At 41.4% G+C, this 21,570-nt stretch overlaps 3 protein-coding genes across 3 annotated transcripts in view; 1 reads left to right on the forward strand and 2 right to left on the reverse strand.

Annotated features, from left to right (window-relative positions):
* Positions 1-2,425, reverse strand: part of zgc:194578 (uncharacterized protein LOC792915 homolog) — a gene marked incomplete at its 3' end in the record, with an annotated part of 4,802 nt that extends 2,377 nt beyond the window's left edge. The window contains 4 exon segments of the mRNA XM_035681467.1: positions 443-598; positions 1,416-1,526; positions 1,606-1,746; positions 2,310-2,425. Coding sequence (XP_035537360.1) covers positions 443-598; positions 1,416-1,484 — 225 coding nt within the window.
* A 276-nt stretch (positions 2,426-2,701) lies between these two features.
* Positions 2,702-8,923, forward strand: necap1 (NECAP endocytosis associated 1). Its single transcript, XM_035681766.1, has 8 exons — positions 2,702-2,832; positions 3,794-3,894; positions 4,101-4,205; positions 4,297-4,378; positions 4,510-4,618; positions 4,958-5,105; positions 5,393-5,486; positions 6,197-8,923. The coding sequence occupies exons 1-8, from the start codon at positions 2,705-2,707 to the stop codon at positions 6,249-6,251; spliced, it is 822 nt and encodes a 273-aa protein (XP_035537659.1). The 5' UTR covers positions 2,702-2,704; the 3' UTR covers positions 6,252-8,923.
* A 6,065-nt stretch (positions 8,924-14,988) lies between these two features.
* si:ch211-171h4.3 (serine/threonine-protein kinase SBK2) overlaps positions 14,989-21,570 on the reverse strand; it is a 7,056-nt gene continuing 474 nt past the window's right edge. Inside the window, exons 2-5 of the mRNA XM_035680966.1 lie at positions 18,023-18,167; positions 17,740-17,942; positions 17,281-17,442; positions 14,989-17,002 (exon numbers count right to left, since the gene is read on the reverse strand). Of these exons, the coding sequence (XP_035536859.1) occupies positions 16,373-17,002; positions 17,281-17,442; positions 17,740-17,942; positions 18,023-18,167 (1,140 nt within the window). The 3' untranslated portion in view covers positions 14,989-16,372. The remainder of the gene's footprint in view (positions 17,003-17,280; positions 17,443-17,739; positions 17,943-18,022; positions 18,168-21,570) is intronic.

Consider the following 21,570-nt stretch of genomic DNA (forward strand, 5'->3'; position numbering starts at 1 on the left):
GTTTTCCAACACGGATGTGACGTCACTCTCGAGTTGCAAGTCGCGATTACGAGACAAAACGAACGCACCATGAAACTGCCTGTTGTTCTGTTTCCGGTCGAACTAGATCCGGTGTGGTGTTGTAGTTTTTCTAACGTTACTAGTTGTTGCAACAGCATGTGAAAAAAACTACAAAGTGTGCTAGGCCACTTACACAACACTTATCGCGTTAATCGCGCGATAAAAAAAATTGACGCCGTTAAAACGCGTTTAACTGACAGCACTACTTATTATCTATGACCCATCCATCGGAGACATTACAGAGGAGTGTGGTGCTGCAGGTACCGATCAGCCTCCGCCTTTAAAAGTGTCCTGTTCTTATAAATACACTGACATTTTAAGGTTAACATCCACAATAACGGCAGTGAAATGTCTGTTTAACCACAGTCTGAAGGTCGGTCACCTTGTGAATATGTCTCCAGTTCTTGTCGTCTTTCAGCCGTTTCCACAGCATTGTCATGATCTCGTTGCACGCCACCACATTGTAGGTCAGATCGGAGATGTCAGCCATCTGAGAGCTGGAGGGGCCCCACGGGTCGTTAGACGTCGCCTCTCTCACCTGCAAACCAAAGCAAAGCGAGAAAATGCGAGTGTGTAGGAAAATGAGGTGGCAGCAGCCCAAAAGGTCAGGATGCCAGCTTGTGACAAAAAGGCTCTGCAGTAAGAAATTGCGGCACCGGTTACAGTTTAGAAAATCCTCCTTGCCTTCATCAGGTTACCTGTTCTGCCACGTTATTGCAGATCATGTTTCATCAGATCTTATGATGTCCCTGTATCTGCCTTACTTTAATAACCTGAAGGCTAGGATGTAAGACAATGGCTCTTCCATCTGTGTGGTTTCTGCTGCAGGTTTTGAGAGACAGTATGACTCTTTTGTATTCATGCATATGCTGCCAGATATTAATATTATATTAATATTTATTAAGTTAGTGGCTTCCAACCTCTAAAGGGTTCACAAGATAAATCTGAAGGGACACAAATGATTAAAGGGACGAGAGAAATAACAATTTATGTTTATTTTTGCAACTTTTTTAGCATTTTCATCGACTCACTGTGACAATGAGAACAATTATATGTGCTAACTGTTGTAGAAACTTTAAATGAATGCCACATATATGATGTTCGATACCGTCATGGTGCACAAAACATCTAAAATGTGTCACTGGATATTTAAAAACAGGCATTTTGGGGGGTGCTAGAGGTTATATGTCACTCTCTACCTCTCCTCCCTCGTTTACCTGTCACCTCTCTACTGTCTCCTATCTAATAAAAGCAAAAACGCACCTCGAACCAAACGTACAGAATAAAAGCATCTTATTTTCTGCTACGGGGGAAATAACGTTAACAGTTTTTAACATTACTTCAGTTCCTCTCACCTTGACCTCGGCCTCAGAGTAGTTCTGGACCAGGTTCTTCAGTTGTCGGCGGAGCATGGAGGACGTCATGGTGTCTGGGGGGGGAGGCGGGCAATCAAACCAGCCACGAACCTGCTTCAGAGAAGACTTGTGAACAGTGCAATCACACACATGCTCACACATCGTTACACAACACATATGAATCCCATACCTTCAGTAGAGCCTGGCTGTGCTGTTATGGACTTTGGTTTTGTGCTGCTTGTTGCTGGCTCAGTCGGAGAACATCCTGCTGATCTCTCTTCCTCCTGACTGCATCGGTTTGTCTCAGGATGTCAGAAACCAGATCCTCCAGCTGCAGGGAGAGAGAGAGACAGAGAGCTGAGGCATGGGTTGGCACGGAGCGACAACGGCGAGCAGACAGGTGTGAGTGTGTCACTGCAAAGCTTCACTAAAGGTGTGCCTGCAGCTCCTTTTACTGTCATAATCACTGCGACAAACACAGATCCTTCTAGGTTAGCTCCGTGGCTAAAGCTGCGAGCTAGAAACAAGCTGCGAGCGAGAAAACAGAAGCTAGAAACTCCTTTATGAAGAGTCTGAGCCACATCCACCGCAAGACGACGTGTTGGCGAGTAACTCATCTGTCAGAGAGGTCACACATCGTGTTTTCAGGACCTCGGAGAGCGACTGGAGACGAGCAGCAGCCGTCAATATGGCTAACGGGGCAGCGATGTTTGTTAAGCCTGCAACAACCAGCTCATATCAGCCTTCAGCGATCAGAGGAGGGTTAAATCTCTACCGAAACCCCGCTGCTTTTAGCTCGACATAACACCCACGGTTCGCGCAATGCTTCGTGCATTAAATAGGAGTGTTTGCGGCACAAAAAACCCCAAACATAAAGCACAGTAACACACTAACCCCGAGCGGATCTTCACGAATCTTCGAGGAGACGAAACGACGCGACAGTTTCCGCTTCCGCAGTTTTCAGCACCTGCAAGGCCACGCCCCCTCACGACACATATTTTTATTATTATATGTATATTTATTTTTTAAATCATTTTAAAACACATTACTGACAACCACTTCTGCGTATTTTATTCTGAAAATTAAAAATAAATTACATATATATATATATATAAAAAAAAATCTAATATATACAGTTTAATGGGAGTAAATTACCGTTAATTAACGGTTAAACTACCGTTAACAGTTATAATGGATGGAGGTCTGTGTGAGCTTCAGCTGACGCCGTCTGGCGGTTAGGACGTCGCAAACTACCAACACACGCACACTCACACACACGCACACAATAAATGAGTCACAACATCAATAACAGTAGAATCAAGATGGCGGCCGAGGGCGAGTACGAGTCGATCCTGTGCGTGAAGCCCGATGTCAACGTTTATCGCATCCCGCCGCGCGCTTCCAACCGCTCCTACAGGTATAAAGAGAGATAACCGTTGGCCGTTAACGGCGCGGTGGATTACGGTTTAACGGGGTGTTTGGGTGTCAGTCGGTGTGGGTTTTTTTTTTTTTTGTCACTTTCACCGCCGGTTTACACACGTTAATAAAAAAAATCACGATTACGGGGCAGTGGCTTTATGTTAACGTCGTTCACCGGGGGATGAAAACACGGTTTCCAGCCGTTGGTCGGTGTTGTGTGTCGGCCGAGCTGACAGAGATGTGACGGCGGTGTGTGTCATCATGCCGGGTCGATACGGGGCGATGTGCCAGCCGTTAGTGTGACAGCCGTTAGTGTGACAGCTTGGACTGTCCTCTTTTACACAGTGGAAACTATTGAACTGAAACCACCATTTTGGCTCCTCTCCTTCCATCTGTGTAGTTTCTGCTGTTGGTTACAGATTATAACTTTATGTCGGCTCTGTGAGAGACACGCAGGCGCAGTGGGGGTCTGTAAACAGTCAGGATAACACATCAGATTTACATTAAGAGTCTTTTTGCTTTTTGAGAGACAGTATGACTTTACAACAACGTTTTATCCTCTTTTGTATTCATGCATATGCTTCATTTTCCTTAAGTTAGTGGCTTCCAACCTCTAAAGGGTTCACAAGATAAATCTGAAGGGACACAAATGATTAAAGGGATGAGAGAAATAACTATTTGTTTATTTTTGCAACTTTTTTTTATCATTTCTTTCATATCTTCACTTTTTTTATACCTCTTATAGTTAAAAGATTTAAAGAAATCTCATTCACAATGCTGTGTCTGTCGTTATGAGCGGATATGTTGGTTAAATGCAGAGTTTATTAGTTAAATTTGTATATTTTTGTATATATTTTAAGGTTTCCACTATCTGTTCTACCTTTTCTTTGTGCGACACAGTTAAAATATCATCAGTATACATTTTTATGGGTAAAGTTTTAAGTCCAGTTTGTCTTCAGGGCGGCTGACTGGAAGCTGGATACCCCAGACTGGTCTGGTCGAATGAGGATCACAGCCAAGGGCCAGGTGGCGTTCATCAAGCTGGAGGACAAGATCTCAGGTGTGACTTCACTCTGTATTAAACTTTAAAAAAGCTCCATCATATTACATTACTTACTCACTGACATATTGTTTATCTGTCCAAGATGAATCCCAGAATAACCTCCAGCCGCCAGGGACTCTAATCCGGATTAACAGTTGATATAAATACATTAATAAATGGATAGTTCACTGTTTATCTCGTGTAACCCCTCTCCTGTCCTGCAGGGGAGCTGTTTGCCCAGGCACCAGTTAAAGAGTACCCCGGTGTTACAGTGGAAACGGTCAGCGACTCCAGCCGATACTTTGTCCTGCGGATACAGGATGACAACGGTAGAACAACTCAACTCCATAACATCCGTTAACCTCCCCTGTTTGCCTCTGGCTGCTGTTAGTGTCACTTATTGTGTCGTCTTGTCCGCAGGTCGCAGTGCTTTCATAGGAGTTGGCTTCGGGGACCGAGGGGACGCTTTCGACTTCAACGTGGCTTTGCAGGACCATTTCAAGTACGCAGTGACGGGGCGGTTTTACGATGCTGTCTCTGCGATGTGCAGCGCTGTGTGGTGCTGTGGAAACCTGCTGAGCTGGGCTGTTTACGTCTGTGTGTGTGCTGATGTGTGTCTCTGCCTCTCTGCAGATGGGTGAAACAGGAGAATGAAATCAGTAAAAGCGCCCAGCTCGGGGATTCGGGACCAAAACTGGACTTGGGCTTTAAAGAGGGACAGACCATCACACTCAACATAGGGGTGAGGACCAGGGTTTACCACATTTTCACTACATTTCAAATAAAATGAGACAGTTTGCTGCCTTAATAATAAAACCTTATTTTAGCTGGTGGTTTTATGATGGAGTTATCCTGCAAGTAGTCATAATAAATCATCATCGCAGGCATTTAGAGGGCTTAAAAGTAACTTTATGATGCTTATAAAACTTAAAATAGAGTGTAACCAGAGATCCAAAGCGCTGAGGAAGTCATAATTTACATTTAATTGGCAGTTTTGCAGCAGAAATAAAAACGGGGATTGAGCTCCTGTAAAGAAACTGGTGGAAAATACTTCATGAATTTTTCTTTTCTTTTCTTCTAGCAAGGTAAAAAGAGGGATAAGCCCCGCCCACAGGGCTCAGGTGGATTTGGACTCCTCCCGCCACCACCTGGAGGCAAGATAGCCCCTCCTCCTTCGTCAGGCTCATCCAATCACAACATAGTCCCGCAGACGGGCAGCACAGCGACAGGTAAAGGGTGTAACACAGTGTAACGGCACATTTAATCTGTGCAAATAGAGCATTTAAAATCTTTGTGGACTTTGTGGGCGTGGCATTCGACTGTGTCATAATCTCGTGCAGCTTTAACACCACAGGAGTGACCTGTTTTCGTAATCACCGTGTTAATTAGTTGCTGTCGGATGAGTCGGAGAGTCATTAGAGCTCCGGGCTGCAGAAAAAAGAAGAGAAATGTGTGTCAGTTTGTAAGAAATCTACTTTTAATGAGCTCTGTGTTTCCCTCTCTGTATCTGTGGCAGGCTGCCTGTTGGAGCTGGACACTAGTAACTCTAACACAGTGGTTCAGACAAACACTAGTTCAGATCTTTGGGGAGACTTCTCCGCTCCTGCAAGGTAGACCGCTCACTTCTTGAATTATACACTATGTGGCCAAATGTATGTGGACAGACTGCGGGGATTTGTTCCCATTCAACCACAGGAGCATCAGTGAGTGTCGGGAGTTCAGGTCTGGATCCAGTTCATCACAACGGTGCTGGATGGAGGTTGAAGTTCTTTCAAACCAAACGAAGAGAGAAATTTAAAATACAATTAAAGGTGCAGTGTGTAACATTCATAGGAGGAGCTATCGGCAGAAAAAAAGAGATTTAGCCGTTTTTTAATCTATTTATTTACCTCGCAACTGACATTACTAGATGCCACAGAATCCTACACACTGGTCCTTTAAATAATTTAAATGAAAATAAATGGGTAAATTACTGTAACAGACAAAATAGAGCAATCATATTAATAATAAAGGGAAACAAATGGGGGGTGTCCACATACTTTTGACCATATAATGTAAATGTACTGTGTTTTTTTTTTCAACATTTTGTGCAAACTTTACAATATAAATAAGAGTTATGTACATCTGAGCATTAACACTCTCCTGTTACAACTTCTACAAACAGCTTGGGAAGAAATTTAAGTGAATTAAAGTATGTTATTGTAAATGTGGAGTAAGAGAGGTGACAACAATGCAAAACACTGGAATTATCCTTTAATAACTGACAGTTTCATCATCATAGTTCATAGAAAAGAAGTCACATCAGTGTTTGTGTTTTCAGCTCCGTTCCCTCGTCGTCACGACCACAGGACACCGGAAACTGGATCCAGTTTTGAGCCGTCGGCCGCTCACGTCGCTTGTGATCTCCATCTCACCTGCATCTGTGTCTGTAGCTTCCTGTGCATCACACTGAGATTAACCCTCACCCACTGATCCCAAAGCAGACACATGAAACACCACGGAGCTGTAGAAACAACTCATGGCATCGATTTCATTCAGAAAGAATCATAGTTCTTTGAGATATTCTCGACAGGAAATGAAGCATTAGTGCGTTAAAGCCATCACACGATATGAGCCATTTCCAATAATATTTAAGGGCTATGTGTTAGGAGAGATCCTCTTTTATGTGTCTGCATCGCCTCCCCAGTAGATGGCTCTCTGAACTGAGCTTGATCTTTGATCTGGCATGGTTTAGTCTCTGCAACAGCTCCCCCTGCAGGCACTGCAGAGTACTACATCTCAAGGAAAGGCACCGGTGCTTTCTGTAACCTGCTGTGAATAATGTGCTAAAGAGCTGCATGAACTGTAAGACAACAATCAAAGAAGACAAAATTCATGTTCTTTATTGTTTTAGAATTGGCACTTGAATCTCATTTTTGCCAATCAGCCTCATTATTTCTTTCTGAGTGATTTAGAAATGACAGCAGCGGCCTGTCTAACTTGTTTTAAATATAAGTCCTAAAGGAAGAACAGTTTATGACACATGACACTCTTTTACCTCATTTGCAAGACTTTTTCACTAAAAACTGAGACTGAACAGGGGATTAAATGACCCGTTCGTTCCCGCCCTCACACTGTGAATTGTGGAGTAGTACAGCCTCGTCCACGTCTCAAGATATCTGTATTTAAAACAACTGCTGTAGGTCTAAAGTGTGGTTTGATTACATAATGATAATGTAAGTGGATATAAGATGCAGCTCAAAATGCTTTACGGGATATGAAAACTAAATGGTCCAGATTTCAAATCTCCGAATGCAGATGAAATTATCTTTATTGTGCCATCAAAATGATTCATTGTAAGTATTTAGTGTGTTTATAGAATCACTGAGCTCCCTGAACGTGGGATGAGATACTGTAGGTAAAATGTTACGTTCATAGAAATATACGGGGCACATTAACATTCCTCTCTGGCGTATTAAATATATAAATTTATGTTTACATATTCGTGTTTACTGGCTTATTTCCTTTTAAGTGTGAAATCAGCAGCCAAATCCAGACCTATGTATTCCTTACTGTCAACTATTGACATTTTACACACCTTTACCACGTCTTCTTAGTAAGATAAGAGTTAAATACACCGTATTGTGCAGGAGTTTGCTGATGGGTGTTGGCAGTAAATTCAAACTACAGGTCTTCTTCACCCCAATTAATGTTTCAACCTCTTGTAAAAACAGCATCTCACCCCAGTTAACTTTCCCATTTCTGAAATCCAATCCTAAATTGATTAAATAAAGTAAACCAGAGCAGGAATGTAGGGTAACAGAAGCCCTGAAAACCAGTTGGGGGGGGGGAGCAGTGGGGAGGTCTAATGTGGGCACGGTTGGCAAGCAAATCTCAGCTTCACTTTTTGCATTAAATACACTGTAAACTATTAACTGTCCACCAGATTCACAGTTGGATATTAAGACTACTGCTGCATCCCCTGCACCTCCAGAAGAGAACAAACAGACTGAGAGACTCATTCTCAGGAGTGTGATTGCTACAGACGTGCATGTAATCAGTTTACCTGCTTTTTTACATGTTTGTGAAACAACCATGAGGCTTTTTGATAGGCAGAATGTTTAGGGAGCTGTAGTTTACCTGCAAAAGCAGCCCTGTCGTGACCTTCGGTATGAAATACAGAACGTTTAATGGAAATAAGAATAGATCTTGATAAACACTACAGGAATTTACCAAGTATATACTCTATATATACAGTATAACGGCAAAAGCAGGTTTAGACAATCTGAGGAAAATATTTGGATCTTAAAGGAGTAGTTTCGACATTTCGAGAAATGCGCTTATTCGCTTTCTTGCTGAGAGTTATACAAAAAGATCGATTGTATCTTAGCTTAACATAAAAACAGCTAGCCTGGCTCTGTCCAAAGGGAACGAAATGTGCCTACCAACACTCCTAAATATCACTAATTAACATGCTATATCTTGTTCTTTAGATTTCCCAAAATGTCAAACTGCTACTTTAATTTATTTTACTAATGAGTGATATTCTACTTAAAGGAATGAACCTACAGGTTTCCCCTATGTGGCTTATTTCAGACTGTGAAATGAAATCACAAATGCTCTTTTACTGAACCCATGTATACTGTCGGAGGTGGGAAAAACAATATGATTGTCTAACTTCATCAGATGAATGTCTTAATGGCAGCAAAGGATATGTTCATTTATGTGCTGAAAAGGCTTTTAAAGGGTTTGTGAAGTTTAATGATGTTTACAAGATTTTGACATATGAGTTGTCATTAAGATTTGACTGTGAATTAATTTTATTTGCATAGATTTTTACGGTTTGCTGTGATCAAATCACACAAACTATTTGATTGGCATTAAGATACAGGGCTGATTGATATGATATGTTAATATGTGTGTTGTGTTTACATTTGCTCGCATTGCTAGCTAAACTATAAAAATGTCTCCCATTTCTCACTCATTCCACTCTGGCTGTAAAGTCACTGGACTAACACTTTTGATTTATGACCAATTTAACGAGAAAGAGGCAATAAATCCTTTCAAAGGACGTGTGATGTCTTGTTCTTATTTTAAACGCTTAGAGCACTTACACACACAGTATCACTAATAGCTGCAAAAACTACAAAGTTATGTAATAAATCACTCAAACTGTTTAAAGCGGAATAGTTTCTCTTTTGTTAGATTTTAATGAATCCCTCCAGGAAGTTGTGATTGCAACAATGAACAAATCAACCAGTCCCTGTGAATTCTGCAATTCCTTCGCAATTTGGTCCAACCACCACAACTTTTCTGCAAATTTGACGAATGATTGTAGTTTCCCGCCCAAAATTCATACGTCACCAAACTCCCTTCCTCATTTAGAGTTGTAAAGATCCAGACCTGTCTCACATTTACCCTCCAAACTCTGCGATTTTATTCTCACTGGATCTGGTTGCCTTCAATTTTTAATGAATCATACAAAATAAATCTCAACAATGTTTACAATTGTCCCTACTCCTTCAATTTCATTGTAAAAAAATGCCTAAAAGCACAGAAAAGCTGTTGTGAAATCAGGTATTTTAGGCCGCACCAATCCCTTAAAAAAGCCTGTGAATTCCTGGAAGGACTGAGGTTGGTGCCAAAAGTGCGGCCAACCATTTACATTTCCTGATCCCTGAATCATTGCATCATTGCACACCTCCTACACTAAGCATAAATATTATAAAAAGAAGCTCTTGATGGTATTTTGTTGTGGCTGCGGCACTCTTGACTTATGACACAACTGCGAGTCTTTCCGACGCACCCCAGCTGTATGTGGGCGGATTACCTCTCTGTTGTTATCTGAAGGTCAAGAGCGTGACGATAAGTCAGAAACATAACAGAGTGACATAACAGGCCACCGAAGAAGTGTCAGATGGTGGGTGATGATTTGACCTTCGACACGGAGCAGGAAGTCAGTGGTGACAGAGAGGCAGCTGGTTGTTGGTTTAATGTTTGGAGCTTTTTGAAGGTTTGAGACTAGTTCTACATAATAAAGTTTGGTTTATTACAACTTCTGATTTAATGCGATGAGAGAACTGCAATATGTCTACAGCAAAGTCCCATCAGACTTCTCTTGATGTTATTATTACCATTAGGACTGATGGCTAAAACTATGGAAACAAGATCCAAGTGGTAATAAACTCTTGAAATTCTCATGAACAGTTTTTAAAAGTAATAAAACAATTGTTGACTTTTCAATGTTATGTTACTTTTTTCAGAGGGAAATACTAAAATTTTATTACATTTTGTTCCACATAAACTGTATTTGGCACCTATTAAGCTCAAACATGTGCTCAGTTTGTAATGATCATTTTATTCTAAGGTCCAGTGTGTAAGATTTAGGAGGATCTATTGGCAATAATGGAATATAACATTCATAGGTATGTTTTCATTAGTGTATAATCACCTGAAAATAAATAATAATATTAATAATCATTAGGTTTTTGTCCAGAACAGACAAACCAAACACTGCCTCTATTTAGGGTATTTTCCATATTTTGCGTAGCTGTTTTCAAATGGTTGCAATCTGCAAGTTCACTGCTAGATGCCACTAAATCCTACACACTGGTCTTTTAAATACAATTTAAATGTAATTTTGTGTGCATATTGCTACTTTTATATAAATAAATGATTTGAATCCTTCCTCCACCACTGTCACTGACACTTGCAGGGCAGAGAGATCCCTCCATTGCACCGTCTGTAAGCAGCTAGTTAGGTCAGAAACAGACAGTCACAGTAGAAGTGAGAAATATTGCGTAAGATCAGGACATGACCTCATTGAGCAGTAGCTTTTAGCTCTGCTGACAGACAGAAAAAGAGAGCGTGAGACAGCTGTACGGAGAGACTGAGGGCGAGAAGAGGAAACCAGTGGCAGGTTCAGATCTCGCTGGCCTCACCGGTGCTTCATCAGGAACACGATTCATCTTCCTCTGATCGTGTTGTCATCGACTCTGAGGCCATTTGAACCTTTTGCTATTCGTCTTAACTAAGAGTGACAGCTCTGAAACTAACTGATCACATGCTCAGATAGTGTGTGTGTGAATGTGCTGTATGTGAACTCTGTATTGCTGCGTTGATAATTCACACTCCTCTTTTGATCTGGGTCACCTCCTGTTCTGTAACCCACACTGAGGAGCACATCTCTCCCGAACACCATCACATGTGTCATTTTGATGGATTCATTCGGATCTGTGTTGCAGCCAAACACAAATTAGTCTTCAGAGAAATTCAAGATTTAATACACCTGATATCCCTGCGTGCTCTCTGCAGATTCTGTTCCCCTTCCCAGAAAACTTTCCTATCTATCATTGGGGGGATTGATGAGACTTAAAGGTTCTACATGTAACTTAAATACAAACTGTACAATAGTCCCATCATTAAAAACCCATGTTTTTCATTAAAAAGTTGGAGTTTATAAAGGTTAAACTTTTTTCAACCACAGAAACCATTGCGAGGGACAACATTACATTAGGACATTGTTTATGTACAAAATGTTGTGCCAATCCATCTGATGGATGTTGAGATATCGTCCTGGTTAAGTGAAAGGTTTGACTTGCTGGTGGATGAAAACACTACACACCAACACTAAACTAGGAAACTATCATCTTCTCTACACTGACAGCTGCAAAATTTAGGATTGTGGCTTTATCACACAGTCTATCTGTCTGACCGCACTGGTTGGGGTCGGGCAGACAGACCGGACTAGATGGCCAACAAATGTTTAAAGGGACTTAGGTCACTAAGTCTAATCTTAGCTTAGCACTTTCAAAGCTACATAGCACTTCATAAAATAAATAGACAAGTAACTTTTCATTTGGCTGGAGGTTGTGATGAGAAGAACGCAGAGCGGGTGCCCAGAGATGGTGTCGCTGTCAGAAAAACGACATGTACCCATTACTGGAGATCTGTTGGCCTCCTTCGGATCCAAATGAGGTACCAGAATGCGTTCACGTGCTGCTCTGAAGCTACGACACCAGCAGAACTCCAAGTTCCTTTCAAGTAGGGTGCTAAACAGGACTGCAATGATGTGCTTTTTCACCACACTAATGGCACTGTTGGTCCACTGTGGTCCAGATATAAGAAGAAGAATAAAGCCTGACCAGCTCTAGAAGATCGACCCGTTGCATCGCGGTGCTTTTTATCTGCGCTACGGGCGCCGCCTTAATAACACTGAACCCTGGGAATTCGCCCTGTGTACCCAATAAAACTGTAGTCTGTCACACATATGATCTTGACCTCTTAATAAAATCATCTGCCAGGACAGGAAACAATCTTTAAACTTTGCAGCTTCGTAGCATTTCGCAACGTCTGCATTTACACTCAAATATTGTCTTTCACTATTTATTACCCCGTTAAAATGATAGAAATTTATGATCCGTCCATTAACTTCTAGTCTGTCTTTTCTCACTTTTCTCATGAACAAACACACACACACAGTCACACTCACTGCTACACAACCCTGGCGTACTTAAAACACATAGCGTTAATGCAACATATCGGGTGAAATGTCAGGAGAGGAGTTTGGATCAGAATAGTTCACGAGCCACCGGCCAGTGTCCCCCCTCCAACCCGCTTCCCAAGTGTAATCAAACTGTCTCTCTTTAACAAGCTTGCTAATTCATGAGTTTTGGCTGAGGATGGTTTGTGAAATAGCTTGTTCCTCCTCACAGATGATCTCTTTATCTCAACTCTGCCACTTTAATAACATCAGTAAGTTCTCGTCTGCTCAAACCAGCAGCGATACACTGTCTGACACTGAATGCTAGTGTGATTTAGGTGCTGCTGGAATATGCAAGCTGACAGAGAGTTCAACGGTCAAAGGTTAGAGTCGCATATGATCACTCCTTGCTTTGAAGTTTTCAGTGAAACCTAAACCAGGATTTACTGATATTTGCTTTAGATAGCTAAAGCTTTCTGTATTCTGTATATATTATCTGTAAAGCCTTAGCTCTCCTTTGTGTGTTTTTGGTACTTTTGGCCTGTAGAGAGCCGTAGTCATGACGTCACGTCTGTGCTACTCACAACCCCCTGACTCACCCATACAGACATTTCATCAACATTGAATCTTTTTTATGGAAACCTAAACATATGTTACTATTCACCCCTTTGTTGTTCCATAGAAAGCCTCAGCAATGTGGCTATGTGTGTTAACAAAGAAGTGGCGGAAGTGGCAAGTACATTTGCCAAACCATCCAGTTAGTCTTCATCGTTGAGGTCAAATAATAATGTTTTAAAACACTTCTGATAAACCATAAATCTCTGCCTGTTGTAACCACTGGGGGGAAAACACCAAGCACACCCTCCTCGCCAATTGTCACATACCAGTGGGTGTTTTCCCTGATGAGCTGCACAATGAGGTGGCGTAGACGACACACTGAGGACTTACTTGGAAAGAAAACGCAAAAGCTGATTTGATTTATCAAAATTGATTTCAGCATTATGATGCACAGCTTTTCTATGGAACCATCTGGACTGGAAGTGCAGATAATAACATATTTCTTAGAAAGGATGTTGAGTGGGCGCCTGGTTAGCTCAGTGGGTAGAGCTCCTTGCTGCAGCGGCCCAGGGTGGTTTGAATCTGACCTGCGGCCCTTTGCTGCGTGTCATCCCCTCTCTCTGCCCCCCTTTCCTGTCTGTCTCCAGATGTCCTATCAAATAAAGGCATAAAAGCCGAAAAAAAAAGAAAGGATGTTGAGTTATTTACGTTATTACAATTATCAGAGGTATTTCTATGGTTTCTGAACAGAACCTAGGAATTTCTTGTTTCACTTTGGCAGTACTTTAACAGTTCGGAGGAAAATGAACAGGAAATAAAGACCATTGGTGTTAAAAAATGTTTCTGTAATGATTCAGTTCCACATTTCTATTTTTAAGGCGATCTGGGTGTGAGGGTAGTCGGCACATCCTTACATAGGCTGAATAGATGTAATGTCCTGCAGCGATTTTTTGTTGTTGTTTTCACCTCAGCTTATTTACGACTCCTGTGTTTTTTATTAGACTGGGCAGCGGTTCAGCATTCTGCGGTCTGTCACTGCTCCTCTCTCCCTCTGACCTCACCGTCCTCTCGCCCTGTGAATGCTGCCGCCTCTCACTTTTCCACAGAAGTGTTAAAGATCAAATTGTACAGTAGCCGCCCCCCCGCCACTGCTGCAGCATGGGAAACGGAGACCAGAAGTATGACTGCGAATAAACAAACCTGCATAAACAAACTAGCTAGCATGCAGCTAAACAAGGAGAGCGTTTCAAAGAGATAGCAAAGTGGCAAACTTGAATGACTCAAAAGACTGTCAGACAATAAATTATACTGAGGGTTTTTGTTCATTAGCATTTATAACCTGTGGAGTTTAGCGAGCTGACGAACATGCTGACACCTAGATGCAGATTATGACCTGGTTTAAAGTTTTGCAGAATTCTTCCGCGTGCAAAGCCAAACGCTGAACATGGCTCAAATTCAGCTGCAATGCTAAATCACCTACTACTGTTATTATGGGTGAATAAAATCTCTGCTGTAACATGGGCAGCATCCCCCGCAATGCAGCCCCCAACTGCCTTTAAATGCTACTGTTGGTCTGAATGCGGGTTTATATGATCAGTGAAAATATTTCTTTTAAAGAGCAATGTGGCTCAATGCTTCAACCATCCTCCGCAGTTGGTACCCAGCTGATTGTACCGGCATTAGAAACAGTGTGTTCAGTGTGTGACTTGGCTGGACTTTGAGGCTGAGGGGTTGGAGCTGTGGCCCTGCGACACATACATGGTGCAGAAAGGTTGTAGTGTCAAATTTACGGCCGCGGGTCTATTTTTGAAAACATCTGGGGAAGCTGTCCAGATGGTCCTCATGTGTGTGTCTGTGTGTGCTTGTTAGCGTGTGCGTGTGATCCATTTGCATTGGCGTATAATCTTACGAGGACATTATTCAGATGTCAGCGTGCCAGGCCATGTTTTCTTAAGGTCAGCATATTTAAAATCAGTTTCAAAATACATTTATTTACAGCCGCTGGCAGATTTTTGTGTTTATGATGTGAAGTAAATTGAATGGATGATTCACTGTGCTATCAGACCATTTTAAGCTGTTCAAACAAAAGAGCCTTTTACAAAAACTGGTTTATTGAATTAGAATTATTATTAAGTATTTTACATTGTACACTTGTATTGTGTTACTAACACTCGAAAGGCATTGCAGTATATTGTCATATTGAGTTTAATACATTAAAAGTTTAATACAAATAATAGTGTATATTTATTATAAAAATAAGAGAACCTGTAATTCTGTAATTATGTACAAAGTGCTAAAGCAGTAGAAAGCGTAAGTGCTAACATGCTAAAATATAAATAAAAAGCTAAAAGTTCCTATCTGTCAACTAGGTTTACAGTGCTACGTACACAAGTGCAACTAAAATAAAGTATATATAAATATATAAAATAAACTAGCAGCATATAAGGATCTACTTCCATAAAGTGCCTCAGAATAGGCTGATATTTACTTGATATTTTCGCCTTTTGAAACACTTTTAACTCTTTGAAGCCAGGTAGGAAAAATGAGTGTTGTGGTTTTTGCACTGTACCTCTCAGACTGTTAGCAGACGTGTTTATGGCTGTAAAAACTGGGCGCTACCGCCGTCTATATAAAGTTCAAGGCTACTATGATGTGTAGACCCATATAGATGCAGTGTGCTAAAGAGGGTATCTTTTACAAGGGCAGATAGCATTACAACACCACTAAACAACTGCAGTTATTAACATTTTTCAAGTCACTTTCCATAAGATACAGCTAGTTATATAGTAAATATTTTTTTAAATAATTAAAAAGACATTGTTAAAATAATGAAGTGACTTCCTTGAACAAATGAGACTGTGGTGGAAACAGTTAAAACCAAATCTCCTATAAACCATCTTGTTTTCATTTAGCAAAAGGGGATTTCTTTTCCCTCCTGTTTGAAGAGCATGAACATGTGGGAAATGGTTTTTCCATCAGTCTCCCACCCCTTCACACCCTCTGCCATCAGCCGCTCTCAAACCCTCAGCTACACTTCAGGATCAGTGTCCTCTCACAGTGTAAAATGTAATGTCGAGGCTCACAGTCATTTTAGTTTTGGACTTATTTGTTGTAATTATGAAAGATTATATGATTTTTTCCCCCCAAATCTTTGTATTTGTACTTGTTTTTTTGTTGTTGATTAATCTATCACTTTGTTGATTCATTTAACGTTTGACTCCCAGTCCAAATTCCAAAGATATTCCATTCACAGTTATAAAACAAAAAAGGAGCAAATTCTCACATTTGAGAAGCTTGAACCAGAGAATGTTTATGTGTTTATCTACTGTAGTCTTTACAGTGTTTGTAGTTTATCACCACCATGGCTTCTTGAGGCACAATAAAATATGTCTGCTAAAGAAACTAAAAGCAAAATTAGTCAGGTTTAATAAATTAAACCTAAACATCACCTATATACTGATCAGTTCATAAGTCTACTTATCGCTCTCCTCTCCCCTCCATCTCTTTCATGTTCCTGATCGCTCCTTTCCCTCTGCTCTTCTTCCTCTCCGCCTCCAGCCGCACCCTCTCCTTCTCCATCACCCAGTCCCCTCCGAGGTAACTCAGCCCGTCCTCAGGTCGTCCCCGAAGCCGGGGCCTCGGGTCGAGGAGCGACTGAAAGAAGGAACAGGCCAGCGGGGTGAAACATGCAAACTGGGGGGCTATGGGAGGGCGGTCTTTCTTTCCAAGTTCTGCTCCAATTAAACCAATGACATCCTGTGTGCTCTCGCCCTGCGGCTCTGCCCACACGTCCAGTTCGTCATCAGGGCCTTTTGCCCTGTCAAACCACTCCTGGTATTTCAGGTATGAGTGGCAGTCGCTGGCTGTTTCGGCCCAGGGATGACTGCCAGTGAGCATAGCATAGGTCAGTATCCCCAGTGCCCAGCTGTCTGTGCTGGGCTCCACAGACACCCAAACTCTTGACTCCTTTTTCTTCTCCTCATTCTCCTGAGCGCCGTCATTCATGCTTTTCCAGCTGTCCTCATTTCCGCGTGCGATCTCAGCCTCGGGGGTGCAGTAGGGAGAGCTGTACCAAACCTCTGGGACCCTGGTGCCTCTGGCCTTCACCTGGTGTAGAAGGTTCATTTATTTGTCACTTACAACAAAGAAACATGTAAAAATACAGTAAATATATCCAAGAAATACATCCATCCACCATGAGCTCCTCCCTATGTGTGTTGCTCTATAATATCTGATCTCCTCCTTGGCTCCTGTCATGATTCTAGCTATGGTCACTTCAATGTAAACAGGAACGGACTTATGCAGTAGTTCTTCTTGGAAGACATAATCTAAATGTTGTTATTTTTAGAATAAGTCTCTCATCATTTGCTATGTGTTATACTGACCATGCCAAAGTCTCCTAGTTTGACCCAGCGGCAGGCGGAGTCACACAGGAAGACATTCTCTGGTTTTAGGTCTCTGTGGACGAAACCAAGAGAGTGCAGGTGGGACAGAGCGCCACACAGCTGGGACACCACCCGCTGACAGCTGTCCTCCTCCATCCCGACCTGGGATGATGGAAGGAGAAGATCACATCATTTCTATTGCTTACTCTTTGTGTTAAACTGACTGCAAACCTTCATAGCCATGACTATAAACTATTATTCAAGCTAGCAGGAGCAGAAACTCCAGATCCAAAAAATGTAATCTGTCAGTTATTTCTTAGTCTAATAAGAATCTCTCCTTTAGACCACACATCACTCACTTTTGCATTTCATCACACCGTAGAAATATGAACATAAAAACTATGATAAATACAGTGTTTGTTGTACTGTTCACTACCACTTAATAGCTCTGTTGTATACCTCAGGCAAGATGACATCGTAGAGATCGCCAAAGAGCCCCGCTTGCTGAGCGAAGACGTAGTGTGAAGGCGTGGAGTAGGCGATTCCCATGGCTCTGGTCAGGGACGGGTGGGTACAGAACGACAGAGAGAGGTTGTACTCCCTCAGGAACGAGAAAAGAGAGGTGGATTCACGAGGGAAGAACTTCAGAGCCATCGGGGTACCTGGGTTATACAAGGGAAATATGTTGATATAGGTCTATCTGTCGAAGCTATAACGAAGATACTGTAGTTTCTCTCCTCACCTCTCTTCCTGTGAACAGCCAGCATGACTTTGCCATACGAGCCTTCACCCAGAAGCTTTAGGACCTTGAAGTGCTCCGATGTGTCCAATGGTGTCAGGGACTGAGCCGTCAGATGGCACATCTCGTCCAGAAGCTTCGTGGCAGCCTGGACACACACACACACACAGAACAAAAAGGTTACATTTTTGTGGAGCAGATGTTAGATTACTGGAAAACCTGTAAAAGTGAATTAGACTCAGAAACTTTTTGGACCACAGCGGGTGCTGCTGCTCCAGGAGGAGAACCAGATAGAAGCCATTCTGGCACAGCTAGGATTTAAGGCTGCTCCTGGATAATGTCCGGTCTGGATTAAATGGGACTCAGGCTGGCCAAACAACGTGATGCTTGCTGTTTGTATATTGAAGGGACTGCACAAGTTAACTTCGTTATACAACCTTGTGTTGCATAATGATAAATACATTTCCATGATAATTTACAACTTTGCAGACTGCAGTTGTAGAACGCTGCCCACACTATTTCACGTTTTCAGTCTGACTGCACCACACAGCGTTTATGGCACTGACAACACCAGGACCCCCGCACTATAACTGCTAAATGAGAGGCAGCATTAATGTTATTAGTCACACGTGGATTTCCTACTATGACAAAAGACTTCTGACAACAATGTGATGGTTTAATCATGCAAAAAGAAAAAAAAAGCTGCATTACAGTGGTTTAAATCAGTCATGGATTGATTGGTAAAGAAGAGGACCAGCAGACTTTGGTGCACTGGTGCAAATAGACATTTTGACTCAACTAACAACACCAATGCTGTCTCCAGAGGACGAATAAACACAAAATTTGAGGAGCAGTCGTAGTTTTAGTGCCTCTTCCTTGCAGCTCTTTGGAATGTAACACAACTGTTGCCGTGATGATTGTTGTCATGGAGATGCTTGCAGCACTGATCCTCGGGTATAAACATGTCTGTTAATAGCCTCATGAAATCCCTTCGACCCACACACACACACACACACACACTGATCTTTGTTTTGTCTGGTGGAACGCTGATGTTTCCACCACAGCTGGCACCCTTGGGCCCGGGCTGGGATTTGGTGTCACCGTAGATATGAGGCAGCTCATTACAGCTCATTAGAGAATAACTCAGAGCTGCAAAGTTGCTGTACAGAGATACTGTGAATTCCTGCTGAGGCTTCATTCACACCAACAAACACAAGGACTCAAAACATTCTGGACGGATTTCATGTACGAGTTGTAAGTCGTAAGAGAGAAAAACATACGGGGGTGTTTTCGATGCAGTGAGTGAAAAAATGGAAGTACGGTCAGAGATTTTAGTTAATCTGCATCTAACGTGTTTATTTAGAAAGATGCAATATAAAAAAATATTCAAATTCCTAGTTTATGACATTATTTTGCATAATACAGCAGTGTTATGCCACCAGCACTATGTGTGGATACATTATTAGTGTGGGTGGTCTCAGGGGAAACTGAACTCTGACCCTCTGAGTGTTTGTGCCTCGCTCTTAATTACTGAGCTATTCAGGTCTGTGTGAGACAGACACTTAAAGGAACAAACAAATAGAGGCAGCGTATCACCAGAGTAACTGCTAACTGCTGCTAACTGCAGCGGCCTTTCGCTAGTTAGCTCAGTTACTCTGAGCTCTGCCACACACAATTATGAATCCTGCTATGAGGAAGGGTACGATAAAGGGTTGGACCCCGGGATGCCAGGAGCCAAACCCCGGCAAGAAAACCACCTCAGTGTTTTTTTTATGCTTTAAACTGGAATTCTTACATATTGCACCAGATCAAATAAAAACTGTATTTCTTGTGGATTAATTTCATTATAGTTTTTAGCATGACAGTAACTATTTGTTTATGGTTCTTGATGCAAGATTTAAATGTTTGTTTAGTAATGAATCATGAAAATGAATCAAAATGAGTCATATTCAGAAAGTAAGATTTTATGACTTGAAAAAAACAACATATATGTCCTTTGTTGTATCTCCAAAAAGTCAAGTCATGAGCTAATACTTAAAATACCCTCAAAATTATTCAATTTGGAAATACATCTTTTTTTTGCTGCTATTCGTTAATAAGTCAGCTGGGAGACAGGCATTAAAAGCGTGGATCACAGTCCCACAGCAAGCCTGACAATATCACCCTCTATACGATCGCTCAGCGCTGGTATCGGGTCCCTTTAGATATCAAGTGAGGTGACAACACCGTCCCCTGAAGCCGCACAGAAAAACTCCAGCAGCTTCCTCTGGTGGGAATGCAACGGCTGACATTTGCATAAAGACACCAACACCACCACACACACACACACACACACACCACACAACACATCAGGTTTACGACCATACCGATGTGTGTGTGTGTGTGGGTCTGAGATCAACTCGCTCCACTCGTCGGCACCCCTCCTCTACCTCGATGGAATGGATCTTCTGTGCACCACTATCCCGCACTCCCCAACTCACAACCAACAGACACACCAGTGTGTGAAGACAAGAATGTTCTGTCTTATGTGTCAATGGTGGTAGTCGGTGTTCGCTGCTGGTCGGATCAGTCATTGACACCTGCGAGGTATTGGGGACATAAACACGTCTGTCAGACTGCACCCATCCAGGACCGCCTCCTTTAAAGCATGTAGACGACACAAACATGTCTAGTTTTCATGCATCTATGTTGAGTGAAACCAACACTGAAAACACTGTCAATAATTCTTACATTTATATCGAATATTTAAATATATATACTCGATATAGCTAAATCCCATGTTCAAGTTAATATTTGAGAAGAACTGACGTAGATAAATGATATTTTAAAACAACTTCCAGTTCATACATAATGGGGTGTAACCGTGGTATAGACATTGTAAAGGGCCAAATGTGATATTTTTTAAGTGGATTTCCCACAATTCTGTGATCTTGATAGGAACTAACTGACCTTTAAATGCACCTACCGAATAGAGATTATCAATTTTCCAATAGCAACAAAAGTGAGTTATGGACTGAAATGATAATGATCATGAGAGCAACAATTGTTGTAGAGTGTAATGAAATAACAAAATACATGAGATACATATACAGTTTTCTATAATTACATAATATTAGATTTTTATGTCATTTGTCTTAAGATTATTCTTCAAGAAATATATTTATCCCTCCAAAATCAGCTTCAAAATGCACCTTAAGTGAAGTCCTATTGCATCATTACATTAATTATGAATCCTTTAAAATGTATAAATACACAAATAAATACAAATAAATAAATAAATACACTTTAAATATGCAAATCATAGTCCACATATTCTGATACTTAACTGTTATTTAAAGGTTCAGTTCACTGAAATTACAAATATATGTTTTTTTCTCATTTACCTTTTATACCATTTATATGTCTCTATATATCTCTCCATGCAGATAGTTTTGTTTTTATTTGTCCACAGTATAAAATATCTGTTTTTCTGCTTCCAGCAACATCTCAATCACTTTGTTACTCCATAGATCACAATGTGAACAGTATTCATAAGACTCAGATTCACTAGA

Source organism: Morone saxatilis, unplaced genomic scaffold, assembly GCF_004916995.1.
Source record: "Morone saxatilis isolate NCDOM2014 unplaced genomic scaffold, NCSU_SB_2.0 Contig9, whole genome shotgun sequence".
Taxonomy (NCBI): domain Eukaryota; kingdom Metazoa; phylum Chordata; class Actinopteri; family Moronidae; genus Morone; species Morone saxatilis.

Bases quoted from the DNA above. Each gene is read 5' to 3' on its own strand.
- necap1 (XM_035681766.1), top strand. From the start codon at position 2,705: ATGAGTCACAACATCAATAACAGTAGAATCAAGATGGCGGCCGAGGGC. The intron at 5,106-5,392 runs GTAAAGGGTGTA...TATCTGTGGCAG, and splicing joins GACGGGCAGCACAGCGACAG to GCTGCCTGTTGGAGCTGGAC. The intron at 5,487-6,196 runs GTAGACCGCTCA...TTGTGTTTTCAG, and splicing joins GACTTCTCCGCTCCTGCAAG to CTCCGTTCCCTCGTCGTCAC.